The 13,383-nt window shown below is 35.4% G+C and overlaps 1 protein-coding gene across 1 annotated transcript in view; it reads left to right on the top strand.

The window, feature by feature from the left end:
• The window catches only part of LOC123661819 (atrial natriuretic peptide receptor 1), a 50,029-nt gene extending 36,920 nt beyond the window's left edge, over positions 1 to 13,109 (top strand). Inside the window, exons 17-23 of the mRNA XM_045596759.1 lie at positions 984 to 1,142; positions 7,674 to 7,851; positions 8,666 to 8,812; positions 10,845 to 11,037; positions 11,506 to 11,658; positions 12,141 to 12,261; positions 12,841 to 13,109. Coding sequence (XP_045452715.1) covers positions 984 to 1,142; positions 7,674 to 7,851; positions 8,666 to 8,812; positions 10,845 to 11,037; positions 11,506 to 11,658; positions 12,141 to 12,261; positions 12,841 to 13,109 — 1,220 coding nt within the window. The remainder of the gene's footprint in view (positions 1 to 983; positions 1,143 to 7,673; positions 7,852 to 8,665; positions 8,813 to 10,844; positions 11,038 to 11,505; positions 11,659 to 12,140; positions 12,262 to 12,840) is intronic.
• Positions 13,110 to 13,383: the final 274 nt, after the last annotated feature.

Below are 13,383 nucleotides of genomic sequence, written 5' to 3'. Positions count from 1 at the left end.
CAATACTGTGTTATATGTTCTACGTAATATAATATATACTTATACGAGTATAATATAGTTATTTTCAAATTTTTATCCCTCTGTAATCAAACAAATAATGATTCGGGGCAAAGTTATAACTTAACATTTTGAATATCATATCAAAAATTGACCGCTCCAGCGGGGTTCGAACCCCCGTCTCCGACTGACCGTGTCAGCGCTCTAGCCAATTAAGCTATGGAAAGATGTACCCTTTAGATCGAAATTTTTGATATGATTATTTTTATTCGTCTATAGTAAGCTATTTACAGAAACCCGTAACCATTCAAAGTTTCATATTACAATGAAAATCTTTGACAGGAGACGACATCATGCTATTTTTAATATGTATGATTTTATTTTTGGGTTACCCACATTTATATTACACATTGTGTGGGTAACACAAAAATAAAATCATACATGTTATACGACTTGTTCAAACTTCAAACGAAATTGAATTTGACGCCGTATTGTATGTCATGTCGTATCCCTCGTAGAATTCGTAGGACTCGTAGAGGCGACGTAGCACTTTGTATACACCAGTTTTGTAAAATGTATTTTTTAAAGTTATATATTCGTTAGATGTGTGTACCTTTTTATATATGTTTGTTTTTAGAATGATATATAAAATTGTACTGCAGTGCGTTTTATTCATTTAATATTCTTAGTTTCCATGTAGAGCGCAAAAGTCGAGAAAATTATTATTATCCATAGTATTTTATGAGGACATTATTACGATAAAAAATAATGTTCTTTCGTTATTTCAGACATTTTATTATTAAAAATGTTTTTTTTATTATTATTGTGTAGCATATATTTATGTTTTCAAAATAATCCATAGGTATATTTTATGTAAATGCAAAAAAAGGTGGAGTCGGGTACACAATATTGGTTTTTACTCTTTTCCATTGGATTGATATTTAGTGTATACATTCAGTTGTTACAATATGACTGATTCTATTCAGAACTGCTCTGGACGGCTCCGGAACTAATCGCTGGCAGCGTGTACCCGGGAGTGGTCGCTTCACAGAAGGGCGACGTCTACAGCTTCGGCATCATACTTGAAGAGATCGTGCTGCGTGCGGGGCCCTTCTATCACTACACGGGTACCATGACCAACAAAGGTATTTATTTTTTAATTTAATGCTTTATTGTACTCGTTATAATCACAACATTTTGCAAGATTTTAAACTGATGCGCATTAGCAGCCTTATCACTAGAAGTAATATTGTAGATTACAAGAAGCAGTGGTATTATTTCTACTACACAAAAGTAAATGAATTCTGATAAGGATTTTTTTTAATTATTGATTGGTCCAGTCTTTATAACATCCCTCTGCTGGGTACATGCTTCTTTCTCCATGTAGGAAAAGGATCGGAGCTTAATTCGCACGATGAGTAACAATAACAACCGGGAGCTTAACGTGCTCTCCGAGGCACGGTGGGGTACAGGTCTTAAGAGGAAAGGGTACCGGCTCTTTCTCCATACAAACGTAGTCGACTGTTTTCTCACTGGATAATGACACTAGATCAATTATTTTTGTGACATAGAACCTTTTGCTGCCATGATCATGCCCCTATGTTTTGATTTTTTTCATATTCTAATTATCATAGGAAGTAGGAGACTTCAAAAACTCGAAATATTGCATAATTTTTTGTACATTTTCGGACACTCATTAAAAAAATATATGCATATTTTCAAAAAAATGAGAACATAGGGGCATAGCCGAAGGCTTCTTTTATTTTCTAAAAAATTTAAAAAAAAAAAACTGCCATGTTTTGAGGAGAAAACAGTCGACTACGAAACACTGTTTTGGTCAAAAATTATCTACCTAAAACGGTCTGAGCTGCAGTTGTCCCTTTCTTGCTTTTTGGGGGATAGGTCTGGGGGAGGGAAGGGTCAAAGCAATACGTATATACGCCAGCGAAGTGATGCCTCATAGTCGATAATTATATCGATACACTAGTGATGTAACTTTTAGTCGATATTTTCTAAATTTCGTATTAACAAGGTTAAATAATTTCTCTTTTCATAACTACAATAAAATCGTATTTGTATATGCGATTTTTATTGTAACACTGTGCAAACCTGGGCTAACGAAGGGTTTCGCTAACAAATAACAATGATAATAATGGTAAATAACTATGTTGTTTGTTTTTGGTATCAAATTAAAGGGCTCAATACAAGGATTTCAAAAAAGTATATTATGATTATTATTACCGTAATACTAATAAAAAATACAATAAGAAAGTTTAAAAAATTAGGACTCTGCTCTTTCCCATGCCTATGCCAAGCAAGCTGCGAGCCGCGCTTCTTCCTCGCCTCCTGGGTGAAAAACAACTTCGGGGTTTACTCTTTCCAATATATTTTTTTTATCAATTTCGGAATACTCTGTAAAAAGTTATGCATGGTCAAAAATAAAAAAAATATAGGTACGTGGCGACTTTAGAACCTCCAGTTTTTTTTTATCGGTAAAAAATTGCTTAGTTGTTATCTTGACATTACTGAGGAGCAGATTATTAAACTTGATAGAATCTATGTACCTATGCGATTCGTATTTGGACTTCGCAAATAGAATCATATTTCTGAATTGCGTAAAAAATTCAAGTGGCACCAATGGCGTAGCATACTTTTTTTTATGTCATTAGGTCGGCAAACAAGCGTACGGCTCACCTGATAGTAAGCGATTACCGTAGCTTATAGACGCCTGCAACACCAGAAGCATCGCAAGCGCGTTGCCGACCCAATCCCCTACTTTACTAAAAACTTTGTAGGGCCCTGCATCAAAATTAGTTGGGCATTAAGTGACATTGTTGATAACATTTTACTAATTTTTGCTTACACACCTTAGGGGCCCTGTAGATAGGATAGGATATCATTGATACGGCTGATACGGCAGTAGTTACACCCTAAGTGGCACCCAATTCCCTTCTGCAGGAATACGCATATTCTCAACTTACTTTACTCTATTCTTTTTAACCCTGTTGTACCTGCTTATCTAAAGCGACGATTTAAATTTCTTAGTGATTCCCATGAACGCAGTCTTCGTTCTGAGGAAAGCTTACTTCTCGAATTTCGCTCTCACTCCTCTTTCTTTTATACTAAATCTTTCACTGTTCAAGCTTCTCGACTTAGAAATTTCATAGACGTGTAAAATCGGTTTCTATTTTTTACCGACTTCCAAAAAAGGAGAAAGTTCTCAATTCAACTGAATTTTTTAATGCATGTTACTTCAGAACTTTTGACTGAGTGGACCGATTTCAACAAAAACTTTTTCATCGAAAGGTGGCGTGTGTCATTTGGTCCTACTTAAATTTATTTGAGATCTAACAACAACTTTTCGAGTTATATCTAATAATACGTGTTTACTTGACTATTTTTTCGTCGACCTACGTTGTATTATACCGCATAGCTTTTTACTGGGTGTACCGATTTCGATGATTTTAATTAATCGAAAGCTGATGTGTATCGTGTAGTGTGTATATTTAAATTTCATCGAGATCTGATAACAACTTTTTGAGTAATCTTTAATAACGCGTATTTACTTGACTATATTTTCGTCTACCTTTGTTGTAGTATATGTCGATGTAATTGAAGTCGTTTGCGAACAAGTTAAAATCAGTCCACCCAGTCAAAAGTTCTGAAGTATCAAATATACAAAAAAAAAATACAGTCGAATTGAGAACCTCTTCCTTTTTTGGAAGTCGGTTAAAAGTCAATCTGATACGTATTATTGTTTTCTTTTGGTGTACAATAAAGTGTACACCAAAAGTTATGTTATGTCATGTTAATCAACCACTTTTTAAAAAAATTGAATCGATTACGTAATTTGCCTAACTAAAAAAACAGTACCTGGGTGACCGAGCTAAGCTCGGTATTTTTAGTAAATCGTGAAGGATTGGTAGTAGAAGAGAGAGTTAAAATGATTCGCTGCCGGTTTGGATGAAGTCTTTTTTAACCGACTTCAAAAAAGGAGGAGGTTACTCAATTCGGCTGAAGGAAACTCAATATATGTATACTGCACCTTCGGTGCAACAAAGTCACAATTCAGGACACTTTTTTTGTTATGTCTTTTATTAGGACTTTTTGATAATCAATACATATAATAAAATGGTAGGAAAGTCAAAACTGTACATTGAATATTTTTTTAAAAGAATACTTGGGGTGTGATCTACAATCGATACCGAAGCCAACAATATAGTTTATAGAATTTTTGTCTGTTTGTCTGTTTGTCTGTATGTATGTCCGGGATAAACTCAAAAAGTACTGCATGGATTTACTTCAAATTTGGCACGAATATTATTAAGAAGTCGGGTCAACATATAGGCTACAAATTATCACGTTATCACCTACGGGGAACGAGCAGTGAACCTTTATTTCTTCAACGCATTCTGTAAGAACGTGTAATCTAACGACGCATATTTGAATGTTGTTATTATTATGTTAATAATCATGCTATAAGCTAGCTTCACACTATAAATAAAGACATTCTGTAGTATATTTAGTATTAGTATTGCACCCGTGCGAAGCCGGGGCGGGTCGCTAGTTTAATATAAGATTTTTAAGCTATAGCAAAGAAAGTAAACTATTAATTTTATAAAGATTTCAAACCTACCATAAATAGTAATCCAGAAATGAGGAAGTAAAAGCGAAAAAAAAAATTAAAAGTCCTCTCCTGTAAAATTAAGAAATGAGCTGTTTAAAACAAAGTCGCTTTCTCTGTCCCTATGTCCCTATGTATGCTTAAATCTTTAAAACTACGCAACGGATTTTGATGCGGTTTTTTTTATTAGATAAGGTGATTGAAGAGGAAGGTTTATATGAATAATAACATCCATTAAATAGTGGAGAAATACTGTTATTTTTGAGGTTTCTAATGTGATGTCGTAAATAATTACATTTTTTCCGCTTACATTGCAAACGCAGCCTGAACCCTACGAGATTTATTAAAATAATGTACTAAGTATTATACACATTGAAAAGTTCTACAGAAAACTCCGCTACGGTATATGTCTATCTCTTATGGATATCCCACAATAACATTTTTTTGTCATTTACTTTTTACGACAAATAATGGCTAATTTTCAAAGCGATTTTAACCAATACAGCATTAATCCTTATCTAATTAAATACCTTAAATACATTGTTGATTTAATATAGATCTCTATGTCTCTTTACAGCATATGATTTAAATGAATATTTTTGAAGATATTATAGATTTAAAAATAAAAATTGCGATACGTAGCGTTTGCGGCAGTTCCGGCCGGCTTTTACTCTAAAGTTAACGCGTGCGGGCCACGGGCAGTAATGAATAAATCAAAACTACTGGATTGATTTTAATCATTTTTCAGTGAATGACATAGGCTATAATTATATTTTATACCCGTGCGAAGCCGGAGCGGGTCGCTAGTATATAATTTAATGTATGTTCGGGGATAACTTTGTCGTTTATGAAAAGATTTTGATAATTCTTTTTTTGTTGGAAAGGAAATATCCCTGGTGTGGTAGCATGATAAGGAAACCAAGATCTGATGATGGGATCCTAGAGAAATCGAGGGAAACTCTCGAAAATCCGCATAACTTTACATTAACTACATAATACTTAACATACTACTGACTGTACTGATTTTGATGATTTTTAACTTAATCGAAAGCCGATGTTTATCATGTGATCATATTTCATCGAGATCTGATTACAACTTTTGGAGTAATCTTTGATAATGCGTATTTCTTGACTGTTTTTTCGTGTACCTACATTGTATGACTTGTCGATGTAATTGAAGTCGATATTCCCTACTAAGCGAGTAACGATCGCTATCAGGTGTACATGATAACAACCGGGGCCGACAGCTTAACGTGCTCTCCGAGGCACGGTGGGGAGACCCACAAAGACTGCACAAATACCTAGACCACGGCATACACCTGTATGGCCAATACAAATGTTTGTCACGTGCGGGGATCGAACCCGCAACCGCCAGCGCAACAGGTACAATCCATGGCGTAACCGTTGCGCCAACGCGTGTCACACACAATTACAACATCGAGAGTAATTGCTTCTCAAAACTGATAGGCGCTCCAACAAATCGTGTTTTTTTGAAAATCATATTTACGAATTACATATTTATAAAATATGAATAATATTTTTTTTACCGACAATAATAAAAAATATAAATAAAAATAAAAAAACAAAAATAAAAAATAATTAAAAAATAATAATGATAAAATATGAATAATATTTTTCGATTTTACTGCCATAATAATAAAAAATAAGAACTGCCTATTTAAATAAAAAATAACGAGTGCAATTAGAAAAAAAAGAAAAAATATTGATCAGGGACATGGGGATTTGAACCATGATCTTCTCGGTTGATCCCGACCGGCCGATTTCCCACCGAGCTATTGCAACTAACTTGACAAATGCGAAATTTACCTTCGTATTCTAACGATATTTTTTTCACTCCCTAAAAACAGGGATAAAACGACATTTTCTGAAAATGAATCTTAGCTAGATAGATTTATCTCCCCCGAAACCCCCTATATACTAATTTTTATGAAAATCGTTGGAGCCGTTTCCGAGATCCAGATTATATATATATATATACAAGAATTGCTCGTTTAATAGTATAAGATAAATAAAATAATAATTGAAAAAGCCGCCTTCATGATTTTTGTAAGTGTACAGTAGGTACATAATGTGTGAAATTGTTGTGATTTATTTAGCTATCTTTGTGTAATTATTGAATTTTTATCTTGTTACAGCCTTTTCAGTTGACTTCCTAATAGTTGTTCTTCACGCAGGCGGCTTTTCTTTGATTTTTTTTTAAATTATAATATTATTTTTAACCATGTTTATATGGCCGCAATTATATGTTAATTAATACATATAACGTATACCTATGTATTAATAATTGCGACAAATATGAGACATTACAAATTATATAGGTACTAAGACAAACGTTTTATACTATGTATGTACTACATTACATATATATACTATACTTACACTTATACTATATACTACATGTATACACTATAATTATGTATGTATCTCAATACCCATTCTTACACACACCTCAACCATGTAATACATACCTAATTTATAAATAAAGTACCTAAGTTTTTTATATAATTACCCACAAAAATATAGTAATGTATCAAGTCACAAAGAGTATCCAAGTCAAAATAATAAAACATAATAATAAGTAGTTTACGAAATCCAATAATAGTAAGCCGAGTCACAGCAATACGATGCAGAACAAATTCAATAAAACAAGCAAAATTCAGAAAAATAGCACTATGCGCTATATGTATTCGTAGTCAATCACAAACGAAAGATGCGAATACTAAAATATCGTCAACAATTAATAGCTGAGTAGCCGGCACACGCACACTAACAACACGACAGTCACACATAGAAAAAAACGGAGCGCAGATGGCGCGGGGCGCGGTAGCGGCATAAAGCGCGACAGAAACATTTTATTCAAATACCTATTTTTGAAAAGTCTCTGCGGTACCCTTTCCTCTTAATCGGCCACGATGCTCAACTGCGGGTTGGTGGATATATTCTACGCGATGAGTAACGATAACAACCGGGAGCTTAACGTGCTCTCCGAGGCACTGTGGGGTGCAGGTCTCAAAGGTGGCGTGTGCACCAGAGATAGTGTCCCGCGTGGGCGCGCACGAGGCTCCGCCGTTCCGGCCGGCGGCGGGCGGGCGCGAGGTGGGCGCGGCGGGCGGCGCGGCGGCCGAGCTGCTGGAGCTGGCGGCGCGCTGCTGGGCCGACGCGCCCGACGACCGCCCCTCCTTCGACGCTATTAACGCCAACTATATCAAGTTAGCTCCACCTGCCTGTTGGGTCATACCGCTTCAGCCTGTAACATCTCACTATGGGGCATAGGCCTCTTTCCCCGTGTATGAGAAGGATCAGAGCTTAATCTGCCACGCTGCTCCAATGCGGGTTGGCGGATATATACTATGAGTAACGATCGCTATCGGGTGTACATGATAACAACCGGGACCGACGGCTTAACGTGCTCTCCAAAGCACGGTGGGAAGACCCATAAGGACTGCACAAACACCCAGACCACGACAAACACCTGTATTGCCAATATTAATGTTTGTCATGTGCGGGGATCGAACCCGCAACCGCCAGCGCAACAAGTACAATCCATGGCTGTGACCGTTGCGCTAACGTGGCGTCAAATAATTGCTCATTTTTCTTTCTTCTTATTTTTAGGAAATTCAATATGTGTCGTTACATCATATATTTTCGCCACTGTTGCATGCATGTTATATATCAATTAAGTTTTAACTTGTATGTTCATCCACAATTAAATTGTTGGAAACATTTTTGAAGACATTGCAAATATCTACCACACGGTTTTCTTCTTTTTGTTGCACAATATTAGTGATTTGATCTATATCTGACTGATTTAAAAGGATCTTAGAGTTTATTCAATCTTCTATAGTTCTATACTATCTACATATAATTAAGCAGACGTATAATACGAAGCATCAAGAAATAACTATGATTCCATAAAGAAAAATATTCCGAGGTACCTATTCGTTCCTGTCATTAGTTAAATACATATTATTTCAATTAATTTTGGTAAAAAATAAAAAAAACCTTTGACATTTTTTCTACCAGGGGATATTGCGACAATTTAATGGATGATTTATTGAGACGCATGGAGCAGTACGCTAACAACCTCGAGTCGCTTGTCGAAGAAAAGACCGAACAATTGTCATTAGAAAAGAAAAGATCAGAGGAACTCCTTTATCAAGTTCTACCAAGGTAGTATGAAATTAATACCAGTTATTATTTTATCGATTAATATATTTGTTAACCGACTTCAAAAAAGGAGGATGTTACTTAATTCGACAGTATATATATATTTGTTTTATGTATGTTCGGTGATAACTTTGTTGTTTATGAACCGATTTTAATAATTCTTTTTTTGTTGGAAAGGAGATATTCCAAGTGTGGTACTATGATAAAGAAACCAGAATCTAGTGATGATGGGATTCCAGAGAAATCGAGGGACCCCTCGAAAACCGTACTAATGACTAGTGCGTTTGTTAATTCTTTTCGTCAACTTACGTTGTAGGAATATATGTCGATGTAATTGAAGTCGTTTTTTTTCGTTTGCGAGCAAACACAATTATTTTCATTAAATTGATTTTCATTGATTTTATGTTCTTCAAATTTGTTATTCGGTCCAGTAGTCATAGCATATATTTTTTGGATAAGTTTTTTGTTAAGTGAATTTTTCGAACTTTCAAAAACATACATTTTGTATCTTTTTTTGTGCAGTCAAATTGATAATATTGATAATAGTAACGATTTATTTTTCCTCGTGTTGTTACAATGAAACGTTAGTTTGACATAGATATAACTATAACACAAAATGAATGTTTCCTAATGCCTCTAACGTCAGCAGTGACAATATTAAAAGTATTTATTGACACTGTAAATAGGGTCTAGCCCTTTGTTATATTTCATTATTTGATGTTAAACTATTAACAACAAAATTCACTAATACACCAGCATTGGCCTCTTCAACAAATGGTGTGAGTGCGCAAAATACGAAGTCATAAAAATAATATCGTTAATATATTGATAAGTACATACATACTTTACAAATTAGCTCTTGGTCATAGAAAAAAAAGGTTCGGTAAACTGAAAATAATATAAAAAAATCATTATATTTGACATAAGATTCTGGAAATTTAAAAGGCATGTTTCACCGGTTAAAGTTATGTGATGTATTACGATATCCATCAGATAAAAATTTATGATGTATTTTTTATGTCTTGTCAGTCTCTTCAATAGGTATATCAAATGTAATGTTATGTTTATATGTGTAATGAGTATAATCACCCAAATCATCGCCAGGAGCACATTCTTGCATAAGATTCCCCGGTACTTCACTCTTCCACGGAATAATACTTAGTTTTTTATCAAACCAAAATAATTGTGTTTGCAGGCAAACGAAGAAAAACCGACTCCAATTATATCGACAAGTAATACAACGTAGGTAGACGAAAAAATTGTCAAGTAAATACGCATTATCAAAGATTACTCAAAAAGTCACGACAAACACGACAAAAACAACGACAAAGCCAGCCCTGCGGTCACCAACCCGTCTGACCAGCGTGGTGACTATGGGCAATACACATGAGTTCACGTTATTTTTGGCGTAAACTTGTGGAGGCCTATGTCCAGCAGTGGACTGTATAGGCTGTAATGATGACTCAAAAAGTTGTAATCAGATCTCGATGATATTTATATGTGACCACATGATAAACATCGGCTTTTGATTAAATTAAAAATTATCAAAATCGGTACACCCAGTAAAAAGTTATGCAGATTTTCGAGAGTTTCCCTCAATTTCTCTGAGCTCCCATCATCAGATCCTGGTTTTCTTATCATGGTACCAAACTATGGATATCTCATTTCCAACAAAAAAAGAATTATCAAAATCGGTTCATAAACGACGGAGTTATCCCCGAAAATACATTAAAAAAATATATACGATCGAATTGAGTAACCTCCTCCTTTTTTTGAAGTCGGTTAAAAAAGACTACGATTTACATCGACAAGTAATAAGAGATCAAGGTAAGGTAGTCGAAAAATTTAAATCAAATAATCAGTCAATTATAAAATTATTAGGGATAACTCGAAACTATTCGTCAGATCTCGCCCAGATTTAAAAGGGACAACACGACAAGCATCAAGCTTTTGAATAATAAAAATAATCGTAAGTTTTGACGAAGATCAACTTTTGTTCGAAGTTGGTTAAAAATGTTGTATAACGTCCGGGCAGGCCCGTGGCGCAGCAGCTCATGGCGGGCGAGGTGGTGCAGCCGGAGAGCTTCGAGCGCGTGACGGTGTACTTCAGCGACATCGTGGGCTTCACGCAGCTGTGCGCCGCCTCCACGCCCATGCAGGTCGTCGACCTGCTGAACGACCTCTACAGCACCTTCGACAGGATCATCGGCTTCTATGATGTCTATAAGGTCTGACAGATATTTGTAATTATTTCTACTGCCTCTTTTTGTGATTTGTAAGAAAATATATGTTTGTAATTGGGACAAATTGTGAATTACATTCTGTTGTTCTATAGCATACTAGTGCAGACTTTGACTTGTTGAGATGAAAATGTCAGACTTTATGTAGACTTTTTGTGTCTACCCACCTGCTCAAAACCAGTTCAGGAATATAAATTATATCACTATATTATGTTAATATGGTCGGTTTCTTTATTGTATTTTTTTTTAACAGAAGTTGAAAGTGGCTATTTAAAATCAAAACGAATATCTAATATTATCTTATTCAAATATCTAACTGGTCTTTCTATTTTACTTCATATAATATGACATTTAGAATAATATCGATTTAACGCTTTATAAAAATTACTAATTTATAGTTTTGTTCCTTATTCAGAAAAATAAAAGGGTTATACTAATATGAAATCTTTGTTCAAGGTGGAAACAATTGGAGACGCGTACATGGTGGTATCCGGTCTACCGGAACGAAACGGTGACTTGCACGCGAGGGAGATCTGTTTGATGGCGCTCGCCATCGTGGAGGCCGTGCGGACCTTCGTGGTCAGGCACCGACCGGCTCACCGGCTGGAGGTAATCATTGATACGTTTGGGTTTACTTGACCTTGGATTATCGACTTTTAAAAATATTTAATCTCAATCAAATATCGCTTAAACACATTCTAGTTTTTCAAATGCTCCATCTTTTTATTTGTTTAATGTTCCTGATACATTTTATATGACGTTATATTGAAGATTTGTGTCTTACGTCTGATGCGTCTATCTTTGCCATCAAATATTATCAATCAGCGATATAATTATAGCATATAACCATTTTTTTTTCTGTCACATTATAATAATAAACCACTTTATTGCAACTAAAGATAGTATACATAACAAACCTTAATTCTAGATACATATAGTGCAATGGGCGATCTTATCACTAAATAGCGATCTCTTCCAGATTACCCAAATATATATATATATATATATATATATATTTGGGTATATATAATATTATATAATATTATATATATAATATTGGTATTAATAATTGCCCGTATGTGTGTGTGTAGGTACGCGTGGGTGTGCACTCGGGGCCGGTGTGTGCGGGAGTGGTGGGCGTCAAGATGCCGCACTACTGTCTCTTCGGAGACACCGTCAACACCGCCAGCCGCATGGAGTCTACCGGCGAACGTGAGTACATTGTATTGGTCTTCTACGTCTGTCATACATTTCACACGAAACTACGAGTATGTACTCACCTATAACAAGCTGCTTTAAAAATAATCCCATTTTACGCATTTCACAACTGGGATCGTTCATTAATAACGTCTCTCGAAAGAGGGGTTGGCTGTAATGAGATGTCACCTGAAAAAATCAACCAATAAACACCAACAACTTTGATGTCTGTCTTTGAATTGGTATGACAATGCCAATTTTTACCAAAATTTAATCGGATTATACCTCTATTAAGAGATGATATTATTACTCGTGATTTTTGGTCATAGGGGAAGAGGGGTTGTCTAAAACCTCACCACATGTTACCAAGGTGGTAGGGGGTTAAAAGTTACTTAAAAAGACCACGTGATAAACTGACGACCTTTGCATCTTACACATTCATTCATTACAGCCTATACAGTCCACTGCTGGACATAGGCCTCCACAAGACTTTCTTGACACACTCTTACACATACTAGTCTAAAATCAAAAACAGATAATAATATCACTACTAGTTTTTATTTCTATGCTGTTTAATTGTGTTTAATTTTTTAGCTTTACGGATTCACTTAAGCGAAAGCACGCGAGTCCTCCTGGAACAGTGGGGAACGTTTGTGGTAGAGAGGCGTGGAGAAGTCGAACTCAAAGGGAGGGGTCGCATGCTCACACACTGGCTGCTCCACTGTTCCGAGCAGGAAGCGCGGCTGGTCGCTCAAGGACCGCAGCCTCCCCCGCAGTACCCCATACTGTTCCCAACGCTGCCGCAGCCACCGATATTACACACACCGTATTTGGTCGTCGATACTCCGACGTTGGCTGCTTAAGTTATTTGTAGAGACAAGATGTAGCTTTTTATTTATTTCTTTGTTTACACTTTCGCACACCAGTACAAGGTCTTAACAGTATTACAAATGATATATAAAAATAGAATTTGCATCAGTGTGTGTGTACTTTTATGACTAAACCTCGCATGTATTCCTTTTTTATATTTATTTTTATTTTTTTTTTAGTTCTATATTATAAATATTTTTTGTTAAATTATTAATATAACTGGTGTAAACCGTTTAAATTATTATAAGAAATAAATAAATAGCTTGT

Source organism: Melitaea cinxia, chromosome 17, assembly GCF_905220565.1.
Source record: "Melitaea cinxia chromosome 17, ilMelCinx1.1, whole genome shotgun sequence".
NCBI lineage: Eukaryota > Metazoa > Arthropoda > Insecta > Lepidoptera > Nymphalidae > Melitaea > Melitaea cinxia.
The sequence above is the reverse complement of the archived record's forward strand: the minus strand, read 5'-3'. Positions and strand labels throughout refer to the sequence as shown.